The sequence below is a fragment of the Peromyscus leucopus genome, chromosome 8b (genome assembly GCF_004664715.2).
Source record: "Peromyscus leucopus breed LL Stock chromosome 8b, UCI_PerLeu_2.1, whole genome shotgun sequence".
NCBI lineage: Eukaryota > Metazoa > Chordata > Mammalia > Rodentia > Cricetidae > Peromyscus > Peromyscus leucopus.
In genome coordinates this window covers 99281711-99303224 of record NC_051086.1, presented here as the reverse complement: position 1 = coordinate 99303224, position 21514 = coordinate 99281711, and the positions used below count along the sequence as shown (strand labels likewise).

The 21514-nt window shown below is 45.8% G+C and overlaps 1 protein-coding gene across 3 annotated transcripts; it reads left to right on the top strand.

Annotated features, from left to right (window-relative positions):
* Positions 1 to 475: 475 nt before the first annotated feature.
* On the top strand, positions 476 to 21255 carry LOC114707032 (CMRF35-like molecule 3). 3 transcript variants are annotated; one of them, XM_028889629.2, is made up of 5 exons: positions 476 to 709; positions 4290 to 4631; positions 5493 to 5778; positions 10924 to 11025; positions 21114 to 21255. In XM_028889629.2, the coding sequence occupies exons 1-5, from the start codon at positions 673 to 675 to the stop codon at positions 21157 to 21159; spliced, it is 813 nt and encodes a 270-aa protein (XP_028745462.1). In that variant the 5' UTR covers positions 476 to 672; the 3' UTR covers positions 21160 to 21255. The 3 variants fall into 3 exon arrangements, with proteins under 3 accessions (XP_028745462.1, XP_037056697.1, XP_037056698.1); XM_037200802.1 differs by lacking the exon at positions 21114 to 21255 and having other exon boundaries at positions 10924 to 12775; XM_037200803.1 differs by lacking the exons at positions 476 to 709; positions 4290 to 4631; positions 5493 to 5778; positions 10924 to 11025 and adding exons at positions 16405 to 17470; positions 18168 to 18530; positions 19643 to 19757 and having other exon boundaries at positions 21012 to 21255.
* Positions 21256 to 21514: the final 259 nt, after the last annotated feature.

The following is a 21514-nucleotide window of genomic DNA, read 5'->3' as shown; positions in this document are numbered from 1 at the left end:
GTCCTCAACCCCTCATAACACTGAGGATGGTGGTGAATGCTTGGAATCCCAGCAGTTTGGTGCCAGAGGATGGAGGATCAAGGCAGATTGAGCTACATGAGACCTTGTCTCAAACCCAAACTCTCCCTGTCTCAGAGGGAACACCTGTGGCCCTAGTGGCCACTGTGACAGGTGTCCCTGGCCAGAGAAATCGCTGCTCAGAGTTCATAGCAGTGCTGCCCCAGGCTGAGCCTTTAGCAGTGCCACTCACCACTGGGCTAGCCTGGGCTGCCTTGTGCTCACTTGTTACTGCAGACAACCTGCCTTTGGTTGCTCTCTTCTCCCATGATTCCCTGCACTCACATGTGTACTGGGTGAGCAGAGGGGTTTGCTGTGTTTTGTAGTTTGCATCTGTCTTTACTGTCCTGTCTATCTGCCTCTCCCTTTAAGAGTCCCACCCATCTTTTAAGTTCATATACAGCAGCAGAGGAAATTCCCTGTTCACCCAGCTGCACCACACATACGATGACTTGGTCTTCTCAAAGACTGACATTCTCTTTCTCGAAACAAGCAAAAGTGAGAAGTTGTCAAGGAAGTAAACGAGAGAGACCTAGAGGAAATTCAGGCTGAGCTTTGAGTTTTTGCAGGGTGCTGGCATCTGTCACCACCACAGCCAGGAGAGGAGACAGGACCATGTGGCTGTTCCCTGCTCTACTCCTCTTCCTCCCAGGTAAGTAGCTGGGACTTTAAGACATCACAGAGTCAGTGGTGGCACAGGACACAGAGTCTGCCCTGGGTTAGGGAAAACAGGAAAGGCTAATTCATTCACCAGCTGCTTACTCCCTAAATAAAAGGAAAGTCTTTGGCATCTGGTGGATCCTATGGGTGCTGCAGGAAAACAAAACCAAAACTAAAATTTAAAAAACTTTCCAGATTGTGTTTCTCAATCCCAATGCTCGATAAAAGTGGTTGAGTCCATGGACAAACTAATTCTTTTAAAAATACATTTATAGTTTTATATTTGGCACTTTGAGATAAGATCTTATGCAGCCTAGGATGACCCAGAACTTGTGAATCTCTGGCCTCTACCTTCTGAGTGTTGGGATTTCTAGCATACGCCTCCATTTCCAATTACATTCTGATTTTTAATTGACACAGTAATTAAACATTTATAGGAGTGTAGTAGTGCATGCTCTAATACCAGCACTGAAAAGACAGAGCTAGGTGGACCTCTATGAGCTCAAGGCCAGTCTGGTCTACACAGGTAGACCTATCTCAAAAAGAAAAAAGAAACTGATAGATACAATGTGCTATTTGCATGTGTGTATATAGGATGTGACGGTCAGATCCGGGTAGCTGACATTCCACCACAGGAGTCTGTCATTTCTGTGTACTAGAGGCATCGGAAATCTTCTCTATGAAGTAATTTGAAATACTGAATCGTCAACCATATTTCTCAGCTGTGTTGTACAACACTAGACGTTGTCAACTCACCAAATGACCCCTACATCCTCAGCACTCTCTCTGTCCACCTCTCTTCTCCGGCACCCTGCCCAGGCTGATAACCACTATTCTGTTCACTACTTCTTTGAAGTTAACTTTTGTTCTTTATGAAAAAAAAAACCTGTCTGTGAGGTGTATGCATGTGTAAATGTTTAGTGTGTGTATGTGTGTGCTCAAGTACATATGTGTGTGCACACACATATGTGGAAGCCAGAGATTAACACTGGGTACCTTGTTTGTTGAGACAGAGTCTCAAACTGAACACAGAGCTCACTGATTCACCAATCAGTCTATGTGTCCAGTGATCCCCAGGGATCCTCCTGTCCCTGACTCCCCAGCTCTGAGGGCTACGGACACACCCCACCTCACTTGGCTTTTCCCATGTGTTCTGGGAATCTGAACTCGAGTCCTCCTGCTTCTGCAGCAAACACTTTACTGACCTGTCCATCTCCCCATCCCCTAGACCCAGAGAATAGTGTTCTAGCTTCCACATATAAATAGAAACGTGTGGTAGTGTCTTTCTGTGTCTGGTTTATTTCACTTCCTCCAATTCCATCCCTGGCTGCAAATGACGAAATTCAATCCATCTACAATGCTATTCCACTGCATTTATGTACCACACTTTATTACCCATCCATCCACAACGAGGCTGATCCTGTGCTATGGCTGTTGTGAATCTGCTGTAGGAAACACAGGGGAAGGATCACTGCAGTACACTCACTAATTCTCTGGACTCTGGGCTTGCTTTCTATCACTGTGATACAGACCATGGCCAAGAACAGCTGGGGGAGGAGAAGGCTTGTTTACTTACATGTCCGGATCACAGTCTATCATGGAGAGAATCCAGAGCTGGAGCTCAAGATGGGCAGTAACCTGGAGGCAGGAACTGAGGCAGAGATCCTGGAGGAGTGCTGCTTACTGGCTTGCTCCCCATGGTTTCTTCAGCCTGCTCTCTTTCACTACCCAGGGGTGACACCACCCACAGTGGCTTAGCCCTCTCCACATCAAGAAAATGTCCCCCAGACTTGCCTACAGGCCATACTGATGGAGGCATCTTTTCAAATGATGTCTTTCTTTCTGCATGCCCCAAGATGGAGTCAGGTTGACAAGAAGTATCTGACACAGGCCTTATCCCCAAGTGCGGCTGAAGAATTATGTGGCAGTTCTGGGCTTTTCTGAGGAACGTCCATACTGTTTCCCACAATGTCTAATTTCCATTCCAACCCACAGTGTGTGAGATTTCCACTGTCCCACGTGCACATCTACAGTTGTTATATTTTGTCTTTTTGGTAATATTCGTTCTGACTGGGGGATGATGACGGCTCTCTGTGATTCTGATTTGCATCAATCTCCCTGACAATTAGTGAAATGGAGCATTTCTCCATATATTTATTGGCCATTTGTATCTCCTTTGAGAACTGTGTGCTCAGTTCATCTGCTCATGTGTGCGTAGGTGTGAGCAAGTGTGCATGCACACCTTTATCTTTTTATTTCATTTTATTTTGACACAGAGTCTCACTATGTAGCTCCAGCTGGCCTGCAACTCTTTTTGTAAACCAGAACTCACAGAGATCTGCCTACTTCTGCCTCCTGAGTGCTGGCATTAAAGCATGCACCACCACAGCCTACTCCCACCTTTATGTTTTTAGACAGGGGTCCACACTGACACTGAGGTTGGCTTGGATAGCCAAGGCTTCCAGGATCTCCTGTCTCTACTGTCCACCTCTGTGCTGGACTCCAGGGACACACCAGCACTCCTGACATTTACATGGTTGCTGGGAACACACACTCATCTTGATGCTTAGGCTAACACAGCAGGTGTCTCGTGACTAAACCTTCTCCACAGCGCCTCAGTAGATCATTTTCTATTGGATTATGACTGCTGGTGGACTCTTGAGTTGAATTCTTGCTCATATAGTCTAGAAATTGACCTCATGTCAGATGCATAGTCTGAAAAGATGCTCTCCCACAATGCAAGCCGTCACTCCACTCTGTTGGCTGAGTCCTCTTAGTTTGAAATAAGTACATTTAGTAATTTATGTTTTCTTACCTGTGCCATTAGGAACATACTTTGTTATTGTTATTGTTGTTGTTGAATCTAAAACCCTGCTGCTCTTCTTTATCATTTCTAGGCAGATATTTGTTATTGTTTGGTTTTGTCCCTGCTATGTAAGAACCCCACTTACTGAGCTGCACCCTCAGCCCTCACTGGGAGCTTTGGGTCAGATTTACAAGGATCTGAAGGACAGCACAGGATCTGTGTGCTGTGGACTCTGTACCACAGGGAGACTAGATTGATGGCGTCATTTTGGTCATCTTCCAAGTCATTCATCCAGGGTGGTTCCCTAAAGAACCCCTAGAAACTGTTGGAACTGCCTGAAGTGGCCGCTTCATGGCCATAGGCTGTGGCTTCTTCAGATGGACCTCCTGAGGGTCATGGGCACAGAAATGAAGGCAGGATCATGTTGTGTGGACAAGGTCTTCTGACATGTCCTCTGCTCCAGGGTAACGCAAAGATGGTTGCAAAGGGATTCTTTGAAATGTACTTTTATTGGCCATTGTGGTATGAAGAGGGGTAGATGATGGGAAGGCATGATTGCTCAGTGTCACCATTTTAACTTATGAGACCTATAACTGGGCCCTTCAGCCAATTTTTGAGTCTTTAACCAAAGAATGATGATTAGCTGTCTTGAGAAAGGGGTAGCTCTGCACTGATTGTTACTCAGTGGTGTACTCTTTTTGGCACAGGGCAGTGGGTCCTGATCTTAGAGTGAGAGATCAGTTGTCCGTGGTTTTGTATTTTCCAGGCTTCTCCACTGCTCAGGATCCAATCACAGGTCCAGACATGGTGAGCAGTCAGGAGCAGGGCTCCTTGACTGTGCTGTGTCCTTATGACTCATCCTGGAAGGATTACAAGAAGTACTGGTGCCAAGGAGCTGATTGGAGTACATGTGAGATCCTCATTCACACTGATACATCAGAGCAGTTGGTGAAGAAGAACCGTGTGTCCACCAGGGACAACCAGACAGACTTCATCGTCACAGTGACCATGGAGGACCTGAGAATAAGCGATGCTGGCATTTACTGGTGTGCGATTGAGAGAACTGGACGTGATCCCCATTTTAAAGTTAATGTGAATATTGACCCAGGTAAGAAAAATTTCAGAAGATCCTGGCTGGGGTGAGCAATCGGGGACCCTGAACTCATTACTGTAAAAGTCTTACTGGAAAAGGAAACCACAGTGGACTCTGCTGGTCCTGTTTTCTACTGAGATAAAGGTGAGCTGGGGAGGCCTTGTCTTCTGCCCCCACATGTGAGTCTTGCATATTCTCACTTGTGCAGATCTGGGGACCAAACTCAGACCCTCAGGTGTGCTAGCCATGCACTTACCACTGAACTAAACTCCCATCCTGACCGCCCCACCCTATCCTTTTTAATATAAAATAAAGGAAGCCACAGAAGCTCTATTTCTGGGCAAGATAGAGTAATAAGGCTCAGATTTGTGTCTGTTGAAACAACTACAATAAAGACAATAGACAAAATTGGGGCTGGAGAGAGGGTGCAGTGATTAAGAGCACTGACTGCTTTTCCAGAGGACTGGATTTGGATCCCAGTCCACACAGCATCTCACAACCATCTTCAACTCCAGTTCCAGGGGATCTGATCTCTCCTGGCCTCCACAAGCCCCACATACACATGGTGCCCATAGATATGGGCAAGCAAACACTCGTAGACATATAAATAAATACGTTTTAAAAAAGACAAAAATTGCGAAACTGAAGTTTTTCTGCACATTGCACACCAGGCAGTAATGAGTGAGCCAGGAAGGAAGCGGGTTTTAAAGGGGGCCTGCTTTGCTCCCCACATCATCTTCCTTTATAAAAGAATTAACGTGAAGGTTTGGATGGTGACTGGAGAGCAAATCCCTTAGTTACTAGTGGGGAAAGATTAGGCCATACCCAGAGCTGGACTGTCCACAGGAGTGAACCATGTGCTGTTTGTGTCTTTAGCCCCAGAAACTATAATGACAAACATGACTCCAGTTCTGACAACCACACCATCAACCACCATGGCCTCAGTTCTGACAACCACACCATCAACCACCATGGCCTCAGTTCTGGCAACTACACCATCAACTACCATGGCCCCAGTTCTGACAACCACACCATCAACTACCATGGCCCCAGTTCTGACAACCACACCATCAACCACCATGGCCCCAGTCCTGACATCCACACCACCAACCATGGAGAACTTTGGCAAATGTGGAGAGGCCCATACCAGCACCCTCATCTGGTAAGCAGAGCTGGATCCTGGCAGCTCTTCCTAATGGGCTGACTCTGTGACCTCTCCCCTGGGAGGGCTTCCAGATAAAACACAAGATGCCCAGGACTCCTAGGATCCATGAAAACAGTTCATTTATAGCTTAAGTATATCCTAAGCATTACATGGCTATACTTATAAATTTGAAAAAGTCACGTATCTGAATACCAAATTGGCCTGGCCATCTTGTAATTTTATTTGCTAAACTCAGTGACTATCTTGGAGGGACAGGACACTGGGGCTGCTGTATTCTCATGTCAAAGTTTGAGGTGGGTTTCCCAACCCTTTTACCTTTTAGTATACCAAGACTTCCCTTCTAAGCCTCAGCTACAGGAAGGCAGTATCTTCTGAGTGACAGAAGAGACTGAGCCTGGTCTTTGGTGTCTCCCCTATGTGTCCCTCAGAGGGCAGGAGAATGGGCCACGGCTGGGTCTCCTCTGAGTTAGAGAGATTCTTCTCCCATCAGCTTCTGACTGCAGCCCATAAATAAATTCCATCGTTCCAAAGCAACTCTGCCAGGAGCCAGTGTGGGGTCCACACCGTGCAGAGGAGGACATGGGAAACTGAGGGCTGGGCTGTGCCAGCCCCACTCTCGATGTGTTGCTTCCCACTCTTGAAGGTGTCCAGAGGAATTCCCAGCACTGTATAGCTACCTCGGCATAATCCCATCCCAGTCAAGGACACAGCTAAACCACAAGCCTCCTCGTCCCCCTACCCTGAAGGCAGAGGCCACCTCGCTAGCCCTCCCTGAGAATTGTCCCTCAGGTCCTATCTAGTCCCTACCCCTTCTATCATGTTCTTTATGCCCACTAAATCTTAAGTTATACAAACATGTCTCAAAGTGTTCTGAAGGCAGAGTTTTTCCTAAGGACCACTGGTCAGCTCTGTCCTGCCACCCACTCTGAAATAACCACACAGTGATTTATTATTAATTGTAATGTTCAGCTGACAGCTGAGGCTTGTTTTTAGCCGGCTCTCATAACTTAAATTAACCCATTTCTACTAATCTATGTGCTGCCCCAAGGCTCATTTACCTTATCTATGCACTTTCCATGTTCCTCCTTTCACATTTGGCTGGTGACCCCCAGACACCACCCTTCTTCTTTCCAGCATTCTCTCTGCCCTGAAAATCCTGCCTAGCTGCTGGATGTTCAGCTTTTTTATTAAATCAGTCACAGTGACATATATTCACACAGTGTAAAGGAATATTCCACATTTCTACCTTTTTGTGTAAATAAAAAGAGAAAGGTTTTAACTCTAACATAATTAAACTATAGACAATAAGAACAATTGTAGGTAAGAATTACATTTATAATGTCCAGTCCATTTGTATTTGGCATGTTTGGAGAAAACTCTCCATTATTTATCTTATCTTTGTGAGTTCAAAGTTTTATACCTAATTTACTTTTTATCATAACTAAGGAAAACTTTAAGTTTAATTATTTAGTCTTTAATTCCATCAAAGACCCTAGAAGGATATAACGTTACTTAATGACAGCGACATCTGGCTGCCTGGACAGTCACCCAAAGTTCTTCTGTAATGTTGGGGCATCCATCTTTGGCCTACAGGCCTAGTATATCTCACAGACCTTTCTGAGAAGCAGGGAATTTTGAAGGATTGTCCTACCTTGTCTTGGCAAAATTTGGCAGTCACTTTTTTGCATCCTTCTGGTCCAGTTTGGACAGTATACCATCAGCAATTGAGATAAGGGCAGTTTCTTTCCCCAGAGGGCTGGATTTTGCCATAAAGAAAGCAAACTCTATAAGGAAGTTCTTCGATGCCCATCATCTTCTTTTGAAGTAAATGGGTGCTGTCAGAAGCAGACATGACATGAAAAGCCTTAGGTTATTAACCACCTTAAATGCCATGTTCTGTAGATCTTTGAAGTGTTTAAAGACCATCATCTACCTAAATCTGTTTGTCTAACCCTGAAAACATACCTAACATGACTATAAGTTTGAGTATTATAGATGACGATTAACCTGTATTTTTAAATTATATTATATTTTTAAATGAGTTGCATAAACACAATACCCCAAACAAGAGTAGAAACATACATATAGTATAGCAAATATAACTTTAAATTTGTATCAATACACCAAAATCCATACCAATGTAAAATATTTTGAGAGTTATAGTTGTTTTCTGAATTAAAGTAGATTCAGTAATCTACCTGTTTTTCCTATCATTCCTATATCATATCCCCATTTTTTCCTTTCGAAGGATATCTTTGAATTTAACTCTTTTGTTTAGCTTTTTTCCTTACTATGACCAATAACAACTTGTAACCAACCCCCCTTACATGATAACAAACATCCATAACCCATCTTTTGGAAATGTGGGCAGTTGTTTTTTCTAGACTGCTTCCTATTGTCTGGGGGCACTGGCATTATTGAAGAAAGTTCAGGATTATAGTCAAGTCTTGACTGGAGTATTTTGTTAGGTTAGACCACCTAAGCCAGCAGTCTTGAAGCTGTTCTGGATCCAGAACTCTCAGGAAACTGCAACAGAGGCACTCTGAGATGTTGGATCATTTGGGCCATAGGTTTTTTTAATTGGTGTCTGGTCTCCTAGTTCTGAAAATACATAATCTTTTAAAGGTAACATACATATCTGTACCAATACAAGTATAGACTGTGTGTTGTACACAAGTTAGTCAAAGATGATTTTTTGTTTTATGTTTTACCAGGAAAAATATACCTTACATGTTTTGTAGTTTTTTTTAAGGTCTATTTCTTTATGTCTGTAGCCAGGATTTTCAGGGGGTCTTTCCTGATCAAACCTGAGCCATATCAACCTGGAATTAATCCATAGCCTCTCATTTCCTGTGGAAATGAAAGTGTAACCTCTCTCCCAAAGCAACATACCTTTTGACTTCCATTTTGAAGTCAAGATATTTTTGAAATATATAGGTTGGTTTGATCTAGCAGTTTTCATAATTCAATGTCTCTTAGCAGCTATTGCTCCTTCATCAGCAATCAAAAAATTAAGGACAACACAGTAACACATAGGATCCAGACTCCGGTGTACTTTTCATCTTTACATGTTTTTTTTTTTTTTACTTTATTTCTTTTTTAAGGACTTCATTGTCTTTAAACTTTTTTCGTATGAATGTCTAATAGTCTTTCTCTTTTCTCTCCCAAGCCTATGTTACGGGAGCCCACAGAAGTTTCCTAGTGAGATCTGAGCTTGCTTTACCCAGCAGGGCTGCATTAAGGGATGGCTTGACCGTGCATGGTTACCAGGTGGTTGGAAGGGTCTGCACTTGGCTGTGCTAGGGGGAGATCTTTTACACCATCCCTTGGCATTCCTATAAAAAGTCCTTTTGAAGAGACAGAGGAGTGGGTGGATATCGATCCAGGCCCTCCCAAAGCTATCCTGTGTTTCTGTCTGTCTCTTCTCCACAATCTCCTTCTATCTAGTATTTCTTAATCTCTCTCTCTCCTCTAGAGTACCCTGAGAAAAAGTGGAAGCTGACCTCCCACACTATGTATATTTTTAAACACACTGTAATCAGTTTAGGGGTTTTTTTTTTGTTTTTTTTTTTTGTTTTTTTTTTGGTCTGGATCTGCCTTTACTGTGTGTCAGTGATCTTTTCTGTCTGTATGAGCAAAACTTAAACCCTTGCCGCTTAGTTCACTCACTCTGGGGGCTCAAGCCGGCAGGCAGTGACTGAGAGAAACCTCTTTGTACTATAGCTTGGGTGAGGACTGTGGGACTAGAAAAGTGAGTTTGGCTCTGTTTTTGTGTGTTTGGAAGGCTTTCTTAAGCTTTTATTTAGGTTTTATGTGGATAAGAGTGGCCTTGCCCCACCTTGGGCACCATTTGCAGGCAGAGTTTTTCAACAGACCACCCTGTCCCACCAGCCACTCCCAAATAACCACACAGAGACTTAGTATTAATTATAAATCCTCAGCTGATAGGCTTGCTTTTAGCTAGCGCTTATACCTGAAATTAACCCATTTCTATTAATCTATGTGCTGCCCTGAGGCTTGCTTACCTCATCAATGTACTTTTCATGTTGCTTCTTTCCCATCTAGCTGGTGACTCCCAAACTCCACCCTTTTTCCCAGCATTCTCTTTGCCCTCAAAATCTTGCCTACCTAATGGCCATTTAACTTTTTTATTAAACCAGTCACAGTGACATATTCATGCAGTGTAAAGGAATATTCCACAGTGTAACCACACTGTAGACTACCTTGAGGATTACTTTTTAAATTTTCTTTCTCTCCTAGTGCTTTGGAAGTGTTTTTGTTAATTTGTTTTGCAGTGGATGGAGTGTTAGTCATAAAGAGAGAGAGGGTAGGAGGCTCCAGAAATGTATAGAGTCCAAGAGTGTGGGGCATGGACAGAGCTCAGTCCTGGGGAACGAGTCAGCACATCTGATGCATGGTCTGACAAGTGGCTGTTCTTACATCTTCCAGGAACACGTTCATGTTAACCTGCGACTCACAGAGTATCTGAAGTTGTAGATCCTTTCCATGAGCTGATGGCCTCGTGTTGGGCCAAAGGAGAAACCAAGGATGGTCAAGGAGGGAGATGGAGTCCTGGGAAGGGGATGAGGATGACAGAGAGGTGGGGAAGAGAGGATCAATACTGTTCAGGGCCTCATGGTTCCACAGGGTATAATAAAGGAACACAAAGAACTACAGTCTCAGTGTCAAATCCAATGTGACTGAGCAGAAGCAGCACCTACCATTTCTCGATGTAGTGTGCTCAAGTCTCCTAAGATGTATGTCAGCTCCCACACAGGCAGTGATGAGATTGGGCAGGGACATCTGGGTGAAGAATGTAGCAGAAGCCAAGGTCAGAAGCTCAGGTATCAGGGAAGCCATCAAACTGACTGGAATGCAGACTAGATGAGGAGGACTTCTCAGAGACCGGTCCAACAGAACAGAGAGTGGTCAAAGGGGAATTGAGGAAAATCAGACAAAACTCCCTGGGCAGGAGCTTAGCCTGCAGGCAGCATGACCAGCCACGGACTTGCAGGGAGGCCATCCTGCTTGCATCCAGGTTTGTCCTTATCTGTTCACTGAAGGCTAGGACATGGACATGAGGAAGCCTGAGACCTCTATGTCTGGTGACAGCTTACTTTCTGTCTCCTTCATTTCCTGCAGGTCCCTGCTGAGCAGCATCTACTTCCAGCTCCTGGTCTTTCTGGAGGTGCCCCTGCTCCTGGGCATGCTCAGTGCGGTCCTCTGGGTGAACAGGCCTCAGAGGTGCTCTGAGGGAGGTGAAGTTGGCCTGGTGAAAGTCCACAGTTCTGATGCCTGGTACAGAGAGAAATACCTCCATGTAGATAGAAAATAATCTGTCTATCTATCTATCTATCTATCTATCTATCTATCTATCTATATCTAGTGTGTGTGTGTGTTTACATTGTGGTTGCATATGTGTATGTAGAGGACAAAATTGGGTGTCATTCCACTAATGTCTGAGACAGGATTTCTCACTGGACTGGACCTTTGCCATGTAGGCCAGGCTAGTGATGGGGAACTCCAGGGACCTACCTGCCTCAGTTCCTATCTTGCCAATATGAGCACACACAACTGCCCTAGCTTTAACACACACACACACACACACACACACACACCAAAACAAAACCATAGGTTGTAGTGATTAAACTCATGTCTTTGTACTTACAAGGAAGGCATGCTCTTTACCAACTGAACCGTCTTTCCAGCCAAGAAAAGAATATTTCTATGAGGAAATGACTGTGGTCAGCAGTACCATGACTCTGGGTTCTGTGGGTCCAGCCTCAGACTACTCCCTCACCCTATACCAGGGACAGCTGAGGTTCTGGAACCCACTCAGGTTCTCCCTCTCAGAACATCCTACAGTGCCTTCTGAGGCCTTTCTTCCTCTGATGGCCTCCAGTGGAGTAGAAAATACAAAAAAAGTCATGTTTCTTTTTAGGGCCCCAGTTCCTTGGAGGACACATGTCATCCCAAGTCTGTGGGCCACCAGCCAGGTGTTTGACCAAATATCTGGGAAATGAGGCTTCACCAAGTGGCATAAAAAATTGCCACGGTCATATGGATGTCTGTAGTTTACACAGAGAAGACACTGTATTCTCTTTTTTGTCAACACAACCCAGGGTTGTGCATTCCAAACACAGATGGAGCAGTTGGCTGAGTCTCTGTGCACCTGTTCCCACGGGGTAGCTCAGTCTGGGTCCCTGAAGTCTAGACTCTCTGCCCAGTGAGACCAAATGGGGAGTGAACTGGGTGAAGGCTGCTGTCCCCTCAGGAGTCACGAGCTCATGTCACCCCGTGGACCCCTCTAGGGCCGGTCTCCACACCAGGTCACTCCACTGTCCTCCTGTTCCTTCAGAAGCATCTGTTCAATGTCTAAGCACTACGCACCATCCAAATACAAGCTTCAAAATGAGAAAGACCTGGTTAAATCCACAGAGGAAGCTGAAGGTTCAAAGGCAAAGGCTCAGCTGGAAATAGTTGTTCCCAGCTCTCCAGCCTCAGCCATGCTGAGTTATGCACCCCACAACACGCAGTCTGCTTATCAGGCTGGGTTCTGACACCCACAGCCCAAACTCACATCTAACACGGGTGTGCTCCCCACTTTGTGTGGGAAGAGACCCCCTGTGAGCATCTCCTCCTGGATGACATGTTTGGACCTCTATCGAGTCTGCCTTAGTTGAGAGGAGGCTTTTCATTGCTTCAGTGGTGTAGGCGCTGGTCAGCTGCCCATGTCCAGTAAATAATTCCCCCACCCACACTCGATCCTAATTAAACCCAGTGGAACACACACACACACACACACAAACACACACACACACACACACACACACACACACACACACACACACACACACACGGTATGTAATCAAAAGAAGTGCTCATTACATGAAGGTAATGGCACTTGCCATTAATCCCAACAGATCTCTAAATTCAAGGCCAGCCTGGTCTACAGAGTGAGTTTCAAGACTACAGGGAGAAATCCTGTCTCAAAAAAAAAAGTTTTAAAAAAGTAAAAAGAAAACAAGGAAAGAAGTGGAAACAGGAAGGGAAGAGGAAGGGTAATAGCAGTGAAAATGACTAATATTTATTGTATATACTTGTGAAGCTGTAAAAGAAGTTTAAAATAATAAAATAATAATTTAACAAGGGAAGAGTTTCCATCTGAGTGTCCCCACCTTCTTTCCACAGCAGATTTTGTCAGCACAGCATGTTTTATGCGTGTGATACTTATGCCCCCTTATGCAAACAGCCCTCTGGGTCCGTCCCCGCCCTTCCTATTTATGCAGATTCTTTGTCCGCACCGCTTCCTCTTTTCTTGTTGCTCAACTTGCTGCCTTGTTGGCAAACTTTCACCATGACGTGTTTCGAGATTCTAGTGGACCCATGGGCACTGTATTTCTTCCTCCTCTCGTGCTGTGATTGACTGTGGCTGGAGGCCTAGAAAATCTGCCCTGGTGGTGAAACACCAGACCTCTCGGTCATTTGCTCATGATATGAAGATAGATCTTTCCTCAAGTCTTCTGGGACAGATGTCCTTGAGCAGAAATGTGAGGCAGACATACTCCTGTCTCCCTCAAACACTGCTGGTCTGGCACAAACAGATGGTGAAGAAACCACGCAGCCCTCTAATCCATCTCCTTTGCCTCCCACATCAGGGAAAACTAGAAGCAACTTCCCCATGTTACATAGAAAACTGTAGCTGAGGTCTGTTATGGGGAGAGATCTTGTGAGACAGGTCCTGGTCATTTTCCCCGGCATGTTTCTTCTACCTGGAGTCTAGAACAGACTTTCTCTGATTTCCATAAGCCCTGGGTTCCAGGTCTCCAAGGTCACAGAACAATGAATGGGGTGGGGTGGGGGGAGCTGAAAAGGGGAAGATCTGGTGGCAGACACAGTGTCCTGCCTCCCATCTCACGGCCTCCTTCATCTACAAACAGCTGTATCCCCAGACCTCAGAAAAGATCATCCACATCCTATCTGATTCTCCTTGGAGTTTTGTCCTTAAAAAATAATTAAGTGTGTGTGTGTGTGTGTGTGTGTGTGTGTGTGTGTGTGTGTGTGTGTGTGTAATGGCATGCACACACACCTATAGTGTGTGTGGATTGCCATAGCACAAATTGGGAGGTCAGAGAACACTGTTATACAATCGGTCCCTCCTCAGCTTTTCCTTGGGTTACAGGGACAGAACTATGTGTGCTGGCATTTGCTTTGCTCTCAACAGTAATTTCACTCAGCTATCCTTGTTTTTTTTTTTTTTTTTTTTTTTTTTTTTTTTTTTTTTTTTTTTTTTAAATTCCACCCTCTTCCTTTTGTTAAATTCTTCAACTTCCTCCCAATTTCAAGCCTTAAGATACAGTGGCTCAGGGTTCAGAAACGTGACAAGGAACAGTTGGTGCCAAGTGTAGGGGAAGGGAAGGAAGGCAGATTCTGGAGCCACCTCAAGGCCAGAGCATCACTGGAGTCCTGAGATCGCAGTCACCATACTGCCAGGTACCCTGGTATGAGTTTCTTTTTGTAATTAAAATTTTTATTTTATGTGCATGGGTTTTCAGCCTGCATATTTTTCTGTGTAGTACATGTGATCCTGGTGCCCACAGAGGCCAGAAGAAGCCAGATGATCCCCTGGATCTAGAGTTACAGAGGGTTGTGAGCTGCTCTATAAACGCTGGAATCAATCCTGGCTGGTGGAACAGTGGCAGGTGCCCTTAACCGCTGAGCCATCTCTCCAGTTCCTGCCATGAGTTTTTTATTTATTATTATTATCATTTTAAATTATGTGTATCTATCTGTATGTGGGTATGTGCATGTGAGTGCAGGTGTCCTGGGAATCCAGAAAAGGGTGCAGATTCCCTAGCTGGAGCTCAGGTGGTGGTAAGCCACCTGGGGGCATGGATGCTGGGAACTGAATTCAGGTCCTCTGCAAGAGCAGCACCCATTCTTTTTTTAATTTTTATTTATTCATTCATCTTACATGTATGGGTCTTTTGATTGCACACATGTCTGTGCACCGAATGCATGTCTAGTGCCACACAGAGGCAAGAGGAGGGCGTCAGCTTTCCTGGAACTAAAGTTAAGGATGGTTGTAAGCCTCTATGTAGGTGCTGGGTATTGAACCTAGGTCCTCTGGAAGAACAACAACTTAACCACTGAACCATCCCTCCAGCCCCTAGCATGGTTTCTGACAAGGACAGACACTGTCCATCATGTATCCAAACTGGCCACACCAATTAATAATGAAAGGGGCATGATGAACAAATTGACGATTCTCCCCTAGCCCCACTGAGAATTATGTGAAGCCTCTCAAAGTCATTCGTTTGTTATTATTCAAGAAATATTTATTAAGAGCCTACTAAGTGCCAAGCCCTGGTATAAACAGAAAGGTAGAATGGCAGCCCTCATGGAGCTTACATTCTGTCCCAAGCACATAAAAGACTTGCAAGTTGTCATAAGCTCAGTGGAGGAACCAAAGCAGGTGAAGAGATGCAAGGTGGTCGTGCAAGTCCTCTCTGGGGACATGGCTTTTCGTCTGGGACCCACGGGGGAAATGCTGTAGAATGGCAGCCAAATAATCTGCTTTAAAACCATGAAATGAACCAGGGGGTGGGAATGCATGCCCTTAATCCCAGCACTCAGGAGGTAAAGGAGACAGATCTCTGTGAGTTCGAGTCCTACCTGGTCTACAGAGTGAGTCCCAAGACAGTCAGGACTGTATAGAGAAACCTTGTCTCAGAAATAAAGAGGATGATGAGCGAAGGGCAGCAAGGCAGAGGCAGAAATCGGATCATGAGGGAACAGTGTCAATCACAAATAGGAAAAAGCCAGCCTCTGTGTCAGTCAAGGATAAGCTGATCCACCTGTTTGTCTGATCTATCCATCTATCCATCGATCCATCGATCCATCTATCCATCGATCCATCGATCCATCGATCCATCGATCTGTTCTAGCTTGCTGTTGTGGTTGCTGTGATAAAACACTGACCGAAACTGACTTGCTGGGAGGACAGGCTCCATCTGGCTTCAATTTCACGGTCCTGCATTCTGAAGGACGTGTGCGGGAACTCTGCAGGAACCTGCAGGCAGGAACTGAAAAAGAGGCCATGGGAACGCTGCTTACTGGCCTGCTCTACACGGCTTACTCAGCCTGCTTTCTTGTAGAACCCAGGACCACCTGCCCAGGGGTGGCATCACATATGGTCGCTGAGCACTTACATATCAATTAGTAATCAAGAAAATATTTGGTCACAATAGTAAGAAAAATAACTAATACAAGGCCTTTGATAAAAGAAGGAAAGAAGAAAAAGAAGAGAAATATAATAGACAGATAGACAGACAGACAGGTGACAGTGTTTAGTAAGTTTTTGTCAACTTGATACAAACTAGAGACTCCTGGATGAAATAACCTCTATTGAGCAATAGTCTCCATCAGACTGGACCAGTGAGCATGTCTGTAGGGATATTTTCCTATAGCAATATGACATGAACGATGTCTGTCATATTCTGTCTCTCTCACTCTCTTTTTCCCTCTCTCTCTCTGTCTCTCTGTCTCTCTGTCTGTCTGTCTCTCTCTCTCTTCCTCTCTCTCTCTGTCACACACACACACACACACACACACACACACACACACACACACACGAACAAAGACACATGCCCCACCCAAACACACATGTGCAAAAAAGTAAACACAATCCCATATACAGAACTTAGTCCCCCTGCCCCAGGTCTTCCCTATTTCCATGCACACCTTCCCTCCCTGTCCCCTTACTTCCCTACCCCTCAGTCTCAAGTCCAGGGTCTGACAAGGACAGGGTCCCTCCTCAGCCTCCTCTAAAACAGAGGTCACTTTAGGACCAGATCCCAGGGAGCCTCAAGCCTGGCCCACATGAGAAGCCAGAACCCATACTCATGTTTCCCAGGATCCTTCATCCTGCTCTGTCCCAGCACTGCACAAGTCCCCATGGGGGGAATTTCTGAGAAGAGGAATACAGGACATGACAATGTGTTTACCATCCATATTTACCACCCAGGAGGATTAACAAGATCCAAGATGCAAAGAGGAGACTGGCCAAGCATCCTTAAGAACTGTCCCATGAACCTCCCACTCACAATGAACTCAAGAGGGTTTCACCAGAGCAACAAGGCACATATGGTGTGGATTCACAAGAGTGAAGGAGGTGGTTCCTCTCCTCACGGAGATGGAGCAAGATAAGATGGACAGATCTCAAGTCAGCTCAGGAAGTGGCTTATCACAGAGGATGGAAAGCATCAGCAAAAAAGGAAATGCCCATGAGTGTAATTTAAAAAATAAAAATTAAAAAAAAAGAAATGCTCTCCAGGACTGACCATGAGTGGCAAGGTTGTGAAGCCCTTAGTTGAAGGCTGGGGGACAGGTGACATCCTCAATCCATGGCTGTGGATGTGTCCCTAACTGGATGGACAGGAACCAGTGCCCCTGAGCCCTGGACCATCTTCAGAGCACTTCCTGTACCAGTTCATCTGGAGCCTCTCAGGGGAGCAGGAAGCAGAGGACAGAAAGGAGAACTTGACATGTGAACACTGGACATTCTAAAAGGACACTGCCCCTCTCCTCTTGGGCTTGGTGTGGGCAGGAGACATCAGAGCTGAAGAAATGACCCCAGGAGTGATGGGAGTGTGGCTGCCTTCAGCTCTGCTCCTCTTGCAGGTCCCAGGTGAGCACGGGGATGGGTGTGTGTGTGTGTGTGTGGGGGTTACAGCTCTGAAAGGGGGCCTCCTGGAGTAAGTGAAAGGGCAGGACAGGGGGATGGGAGGTGGGAGAGAGCAGCCAGCAGAGGAAGATGGGCCCAGAGTGAAGACAAGGAGTAGGGGTGGGCAGGAGTGGCCAATGTCACCCCACAGGTGCTGTTAGGAATCAGTGCACAGTACAGTCATGACTACCACACCTGAGACAGTCAGGACCTGCTGAGAGGGTTAGCTGAGACAGACATTGCCATAACACCACACAATCTTTATTGTGTATACACATGTATTTGCATACATGTGTGTGTGCATACCAAACATACATAAGCACTGATTCTCACAGAGACATACACTCATTATTTGCATAGGTAAAATCTCTCTCTCTCTCTCTCTCTCTCACACACACACACACACACACACACACACACACACACACACACACACGTTGTTTCCTTCTGGGTCCTTCCTTTCTCCAGGGACAAGCCCCATCTCCGCCCCCCTCTTCAGGACAACGCAGGCGCTCTCCTCAGTCCTGACTCCTGGGTCTAAGAAAGCCTGTCCTCTTTCTCAATGCTTTCTTCAGACCAGACAGCTCTCTAAGAGCTGACCAAGAAAGGCCTGATCCCCTTCCAGCTCTGAGGGTGCAGAATTGGGGCTTGTGTTTTCCAGGCTGTGTCCCTCTGCATGGCCCCAGCAAGGTGACAGGCACTGTGGGGGAGTCCCTGAGTGTGTGGTGTCAGTACGAGGAGGAACACAAGACTAATGACAAATACTGGTGCAGAGTGACTATGCTACCATGTAAAGGTCTTGTCAAGACCAGAGCCTCAAAAGAAGCTGGGAAAGGCCAAGTGTCCATCAGGGACCATCCAGCCAACCTCACCTTCACAGTGACCTTGGAGAACCTCACCCTGGAGGATGCAGGCACCTACAAGTGTGGGGTGGACATGCCACATATTGATGACTCCTTAGGGATCTATCCCTTCTTGGGGATTGATGATGATTCCCTCAAAATTGTGGTGGCCGTGGTCCCAGGTAAGCTCCCAACATGTCAGGGCATCCTGAATCCAGGTCCGTCATTCCCTCACAAAGGAAGGAAAACCAGATACAATAGCATGGTGAGTTTGGTGAATCAGTGTGCTGTGGGATGGTCTGTATGTCAAATTGCTCCAATTGGTCAATAAATAAAACACTGATTGGCCAGTGGCCAGGCAGGAAGTAGGTGGGACAAGGAAAGAGGAGAATTCTGGGAATCTGAAGGCTGAGGTGGAGAGACACTGCAGCCACCGCCAGGACAAGCAGCATGTAAAGACGCCGGTAAGCCACCAGCCACATGGCAAGGTATAGATTTATAGAAATGGGTTAATTTAAGATATAAAAACAGTTAGCAAGAAGCCTGTCACGGCCATACAGTTTATAAGTTATATAAGTGTCTGAGTGATTATTTTATACGTGGATTGTGGGACTGTGGGGTTTGGTGGAACCTGGAGTGAAGCCCTCCAGCAACACAGTGAATCAGGCCACAGGGGGTATGAGTCCATATGTGCCTTGCGAGGACATATGTGGTATGTATGATAGCATATGTACACCAATATTTGTGTGTGCGTGTACACATAGGCACAATGGGGAACCTGAGTTCTTAGAAATTCTCTTTTTATGACAGTTTCTTACTTACTTACTTAAGACTTACTTACTTACTTACTTACTTAAGACTTACTTACTTACTTAAGACTTACTTACTTACTTACTTAAGACTTAATTACTTACTTAAGACTTACTTACTTACTTACTTACTTACTTACTTACTTACTTACTTACTTACTTATGACTTACTTTGGGGACTTGCCGTGGTGTGTCCCTCAGAGGAGAGCTTCTGTCACTGAGGCCGGAAGGGACCTGGAAACAAGTGTCTTGTCACTGACACTTAAACTCTCCTCTACAGGAAGACTGGCCTCAAGTTTGAAAGTGCCAACCAGCCCCAATGCACCATGGGAGGGCCTAGGGAGGGAAGCCCTGACCTTGTAGGCTGTCACACAGCGGTCCACCGTGTCCCTAGGTGCAGCAGACCTGCAGAGGTTTCAGTGGGGAGGACATGGAGTGGAGGTCACTGGGACAGTCTGTGTTTCCATCCTTTGCTCCTGTCACAGACTCTAGCCTCGAGAAAAGAGCACATACACTGGGGTCCCCCACATCCTCACCAGTGCACACTCAGCCCAGCGTGACCACAGAGGACACAACTCCTGGTCCCAGCCTACAACCCCGGTGAGGACCCTGAGGGCTCTGGACTGTGGGTGGGGGGAATGCTGAGAGGGTGGAGGTAGAAGGGTTTGGATCTCCCTCCTTGGGCATCTCCTGCATCTTCTAGTCCCACACTGACCTGGGGGAGTGTCTTGTGAACAACAGTTGCTCATCTACAGATTGGGGCACAGCAATGACACCCAGACCCAGACGTGCTGAGATGGAGTTAGTTTCCTGTCAAGAGGTTACAACACAAACACACCCAGCGTCTGGGGAGACAGCTCTGCTGGTAAAAGATCTGAGTTTGAGCCTCAGCACCCACATCTCAGGCATGGTGGCATACAATTGAAATATCTGAGCTATAGAGATTGGAGACAGGGGGTTCCATGAGACTCACTGGGCAGCCAGCCTAGACTACTTGGTAAGCTCCAGGCCAATGTGAGATCCTGTCAGATAAGAAGACAGATGGATCAGGTGTGGTGACTCATGCCTTTAATCCAGCACTAGGAGGCAAAGGCAGGCCAGTATCTGTGAGATTAAGACCAGCCTGGAATACACAGCAAAGTCCATTCTAGCCAGAGCTGCAAAGTGGGACCTATCTCAAAATAAACACAACAAGGTGATGATTCTTGAGAAATGACATCCAAGGTTATCCTCTGGGCTGCACATTCATGCACACATATGTGCACCTGGATACACTCACATGCACACACACACACACACACACACAAAAAAAAAACCAAACAAACAGTAAATTAATTAATTAACTAATGAAAATAAATACAGTCACTGTATTGTGGTGGCACAAGCCTTTAACACCGGTACTTGGGAGATAAAGGCAGGTGGATCTCTGTGAGTTGAAGGCCATCCTGGTCTAGAAGTGAGTTCCAGGACAGCCTGGGCTACATAAAAGAGAGACCCTGCCCGCCCCCCAAGAAAACCAACTACCAAACAAACAAATAAATCAATGACAAATAAGAGCCACCAGGAGGAAATAGGAGAACTGCGTTTAAAAGAAAGTTGGGGTCTGGGTGCAGGAGCAGCACCTGCCTGGATAGAGGCCTTAGGAGTGGAGGTCCATGGAGAGACTGAGCCAGATTCACAGTTCCAGGCTAATTCTTGGGCTATCAGTCACACTGTTCAATCAGGCAGGGTTCCTTGTCCTTGTCCCTGAAAAGAACACCTTGGACACATACCTGGATAAAGAGACAGGAACACAGTGTAGGACACCAACATCACCTTCTGGACATGGAGCTTATTGTGACCTTGTCCCCACAGGCCAGTGCTGAGCAGCATCTACTTCAAGGTCCTGGTCTTTCTGGAGGTGCCCCTGCTCTTGAGCATGCTCAGTGCGGTCCTCTGGGTGAACAGGCCTCAGAGGTGCTCTGGGAAGAAGCAGCATTGTCCTGATTATGAGAATCAGTGAGGTCTGTTGACATCAAAGCTCTGTTCATGTCCCTGGACACAGCTCTTCTGGTGACAGAGGACAACAAATAAATCTGTGATTCTGAGAATACTCTCAGATTTTACAAGACTCTTTTTGCTGTGTCAAATGCATAAAAGAATGTGCCCAATAAATACATACATATATATATTTTAATAGAATATTTTTACTTATGCTTTGATAACTTCACACATGTACAACATCAGTCTATCATATCCACCTCCAACCCCACCCTCCCACTCCCTCATGTGTTCCCTCCTCCCCTTCATGGTCTTCCCTCCTTCCATTCTTCTTTCTCTTCCTAACCAACTGAGTCCATAGTGCCGCCCGCCAGAAT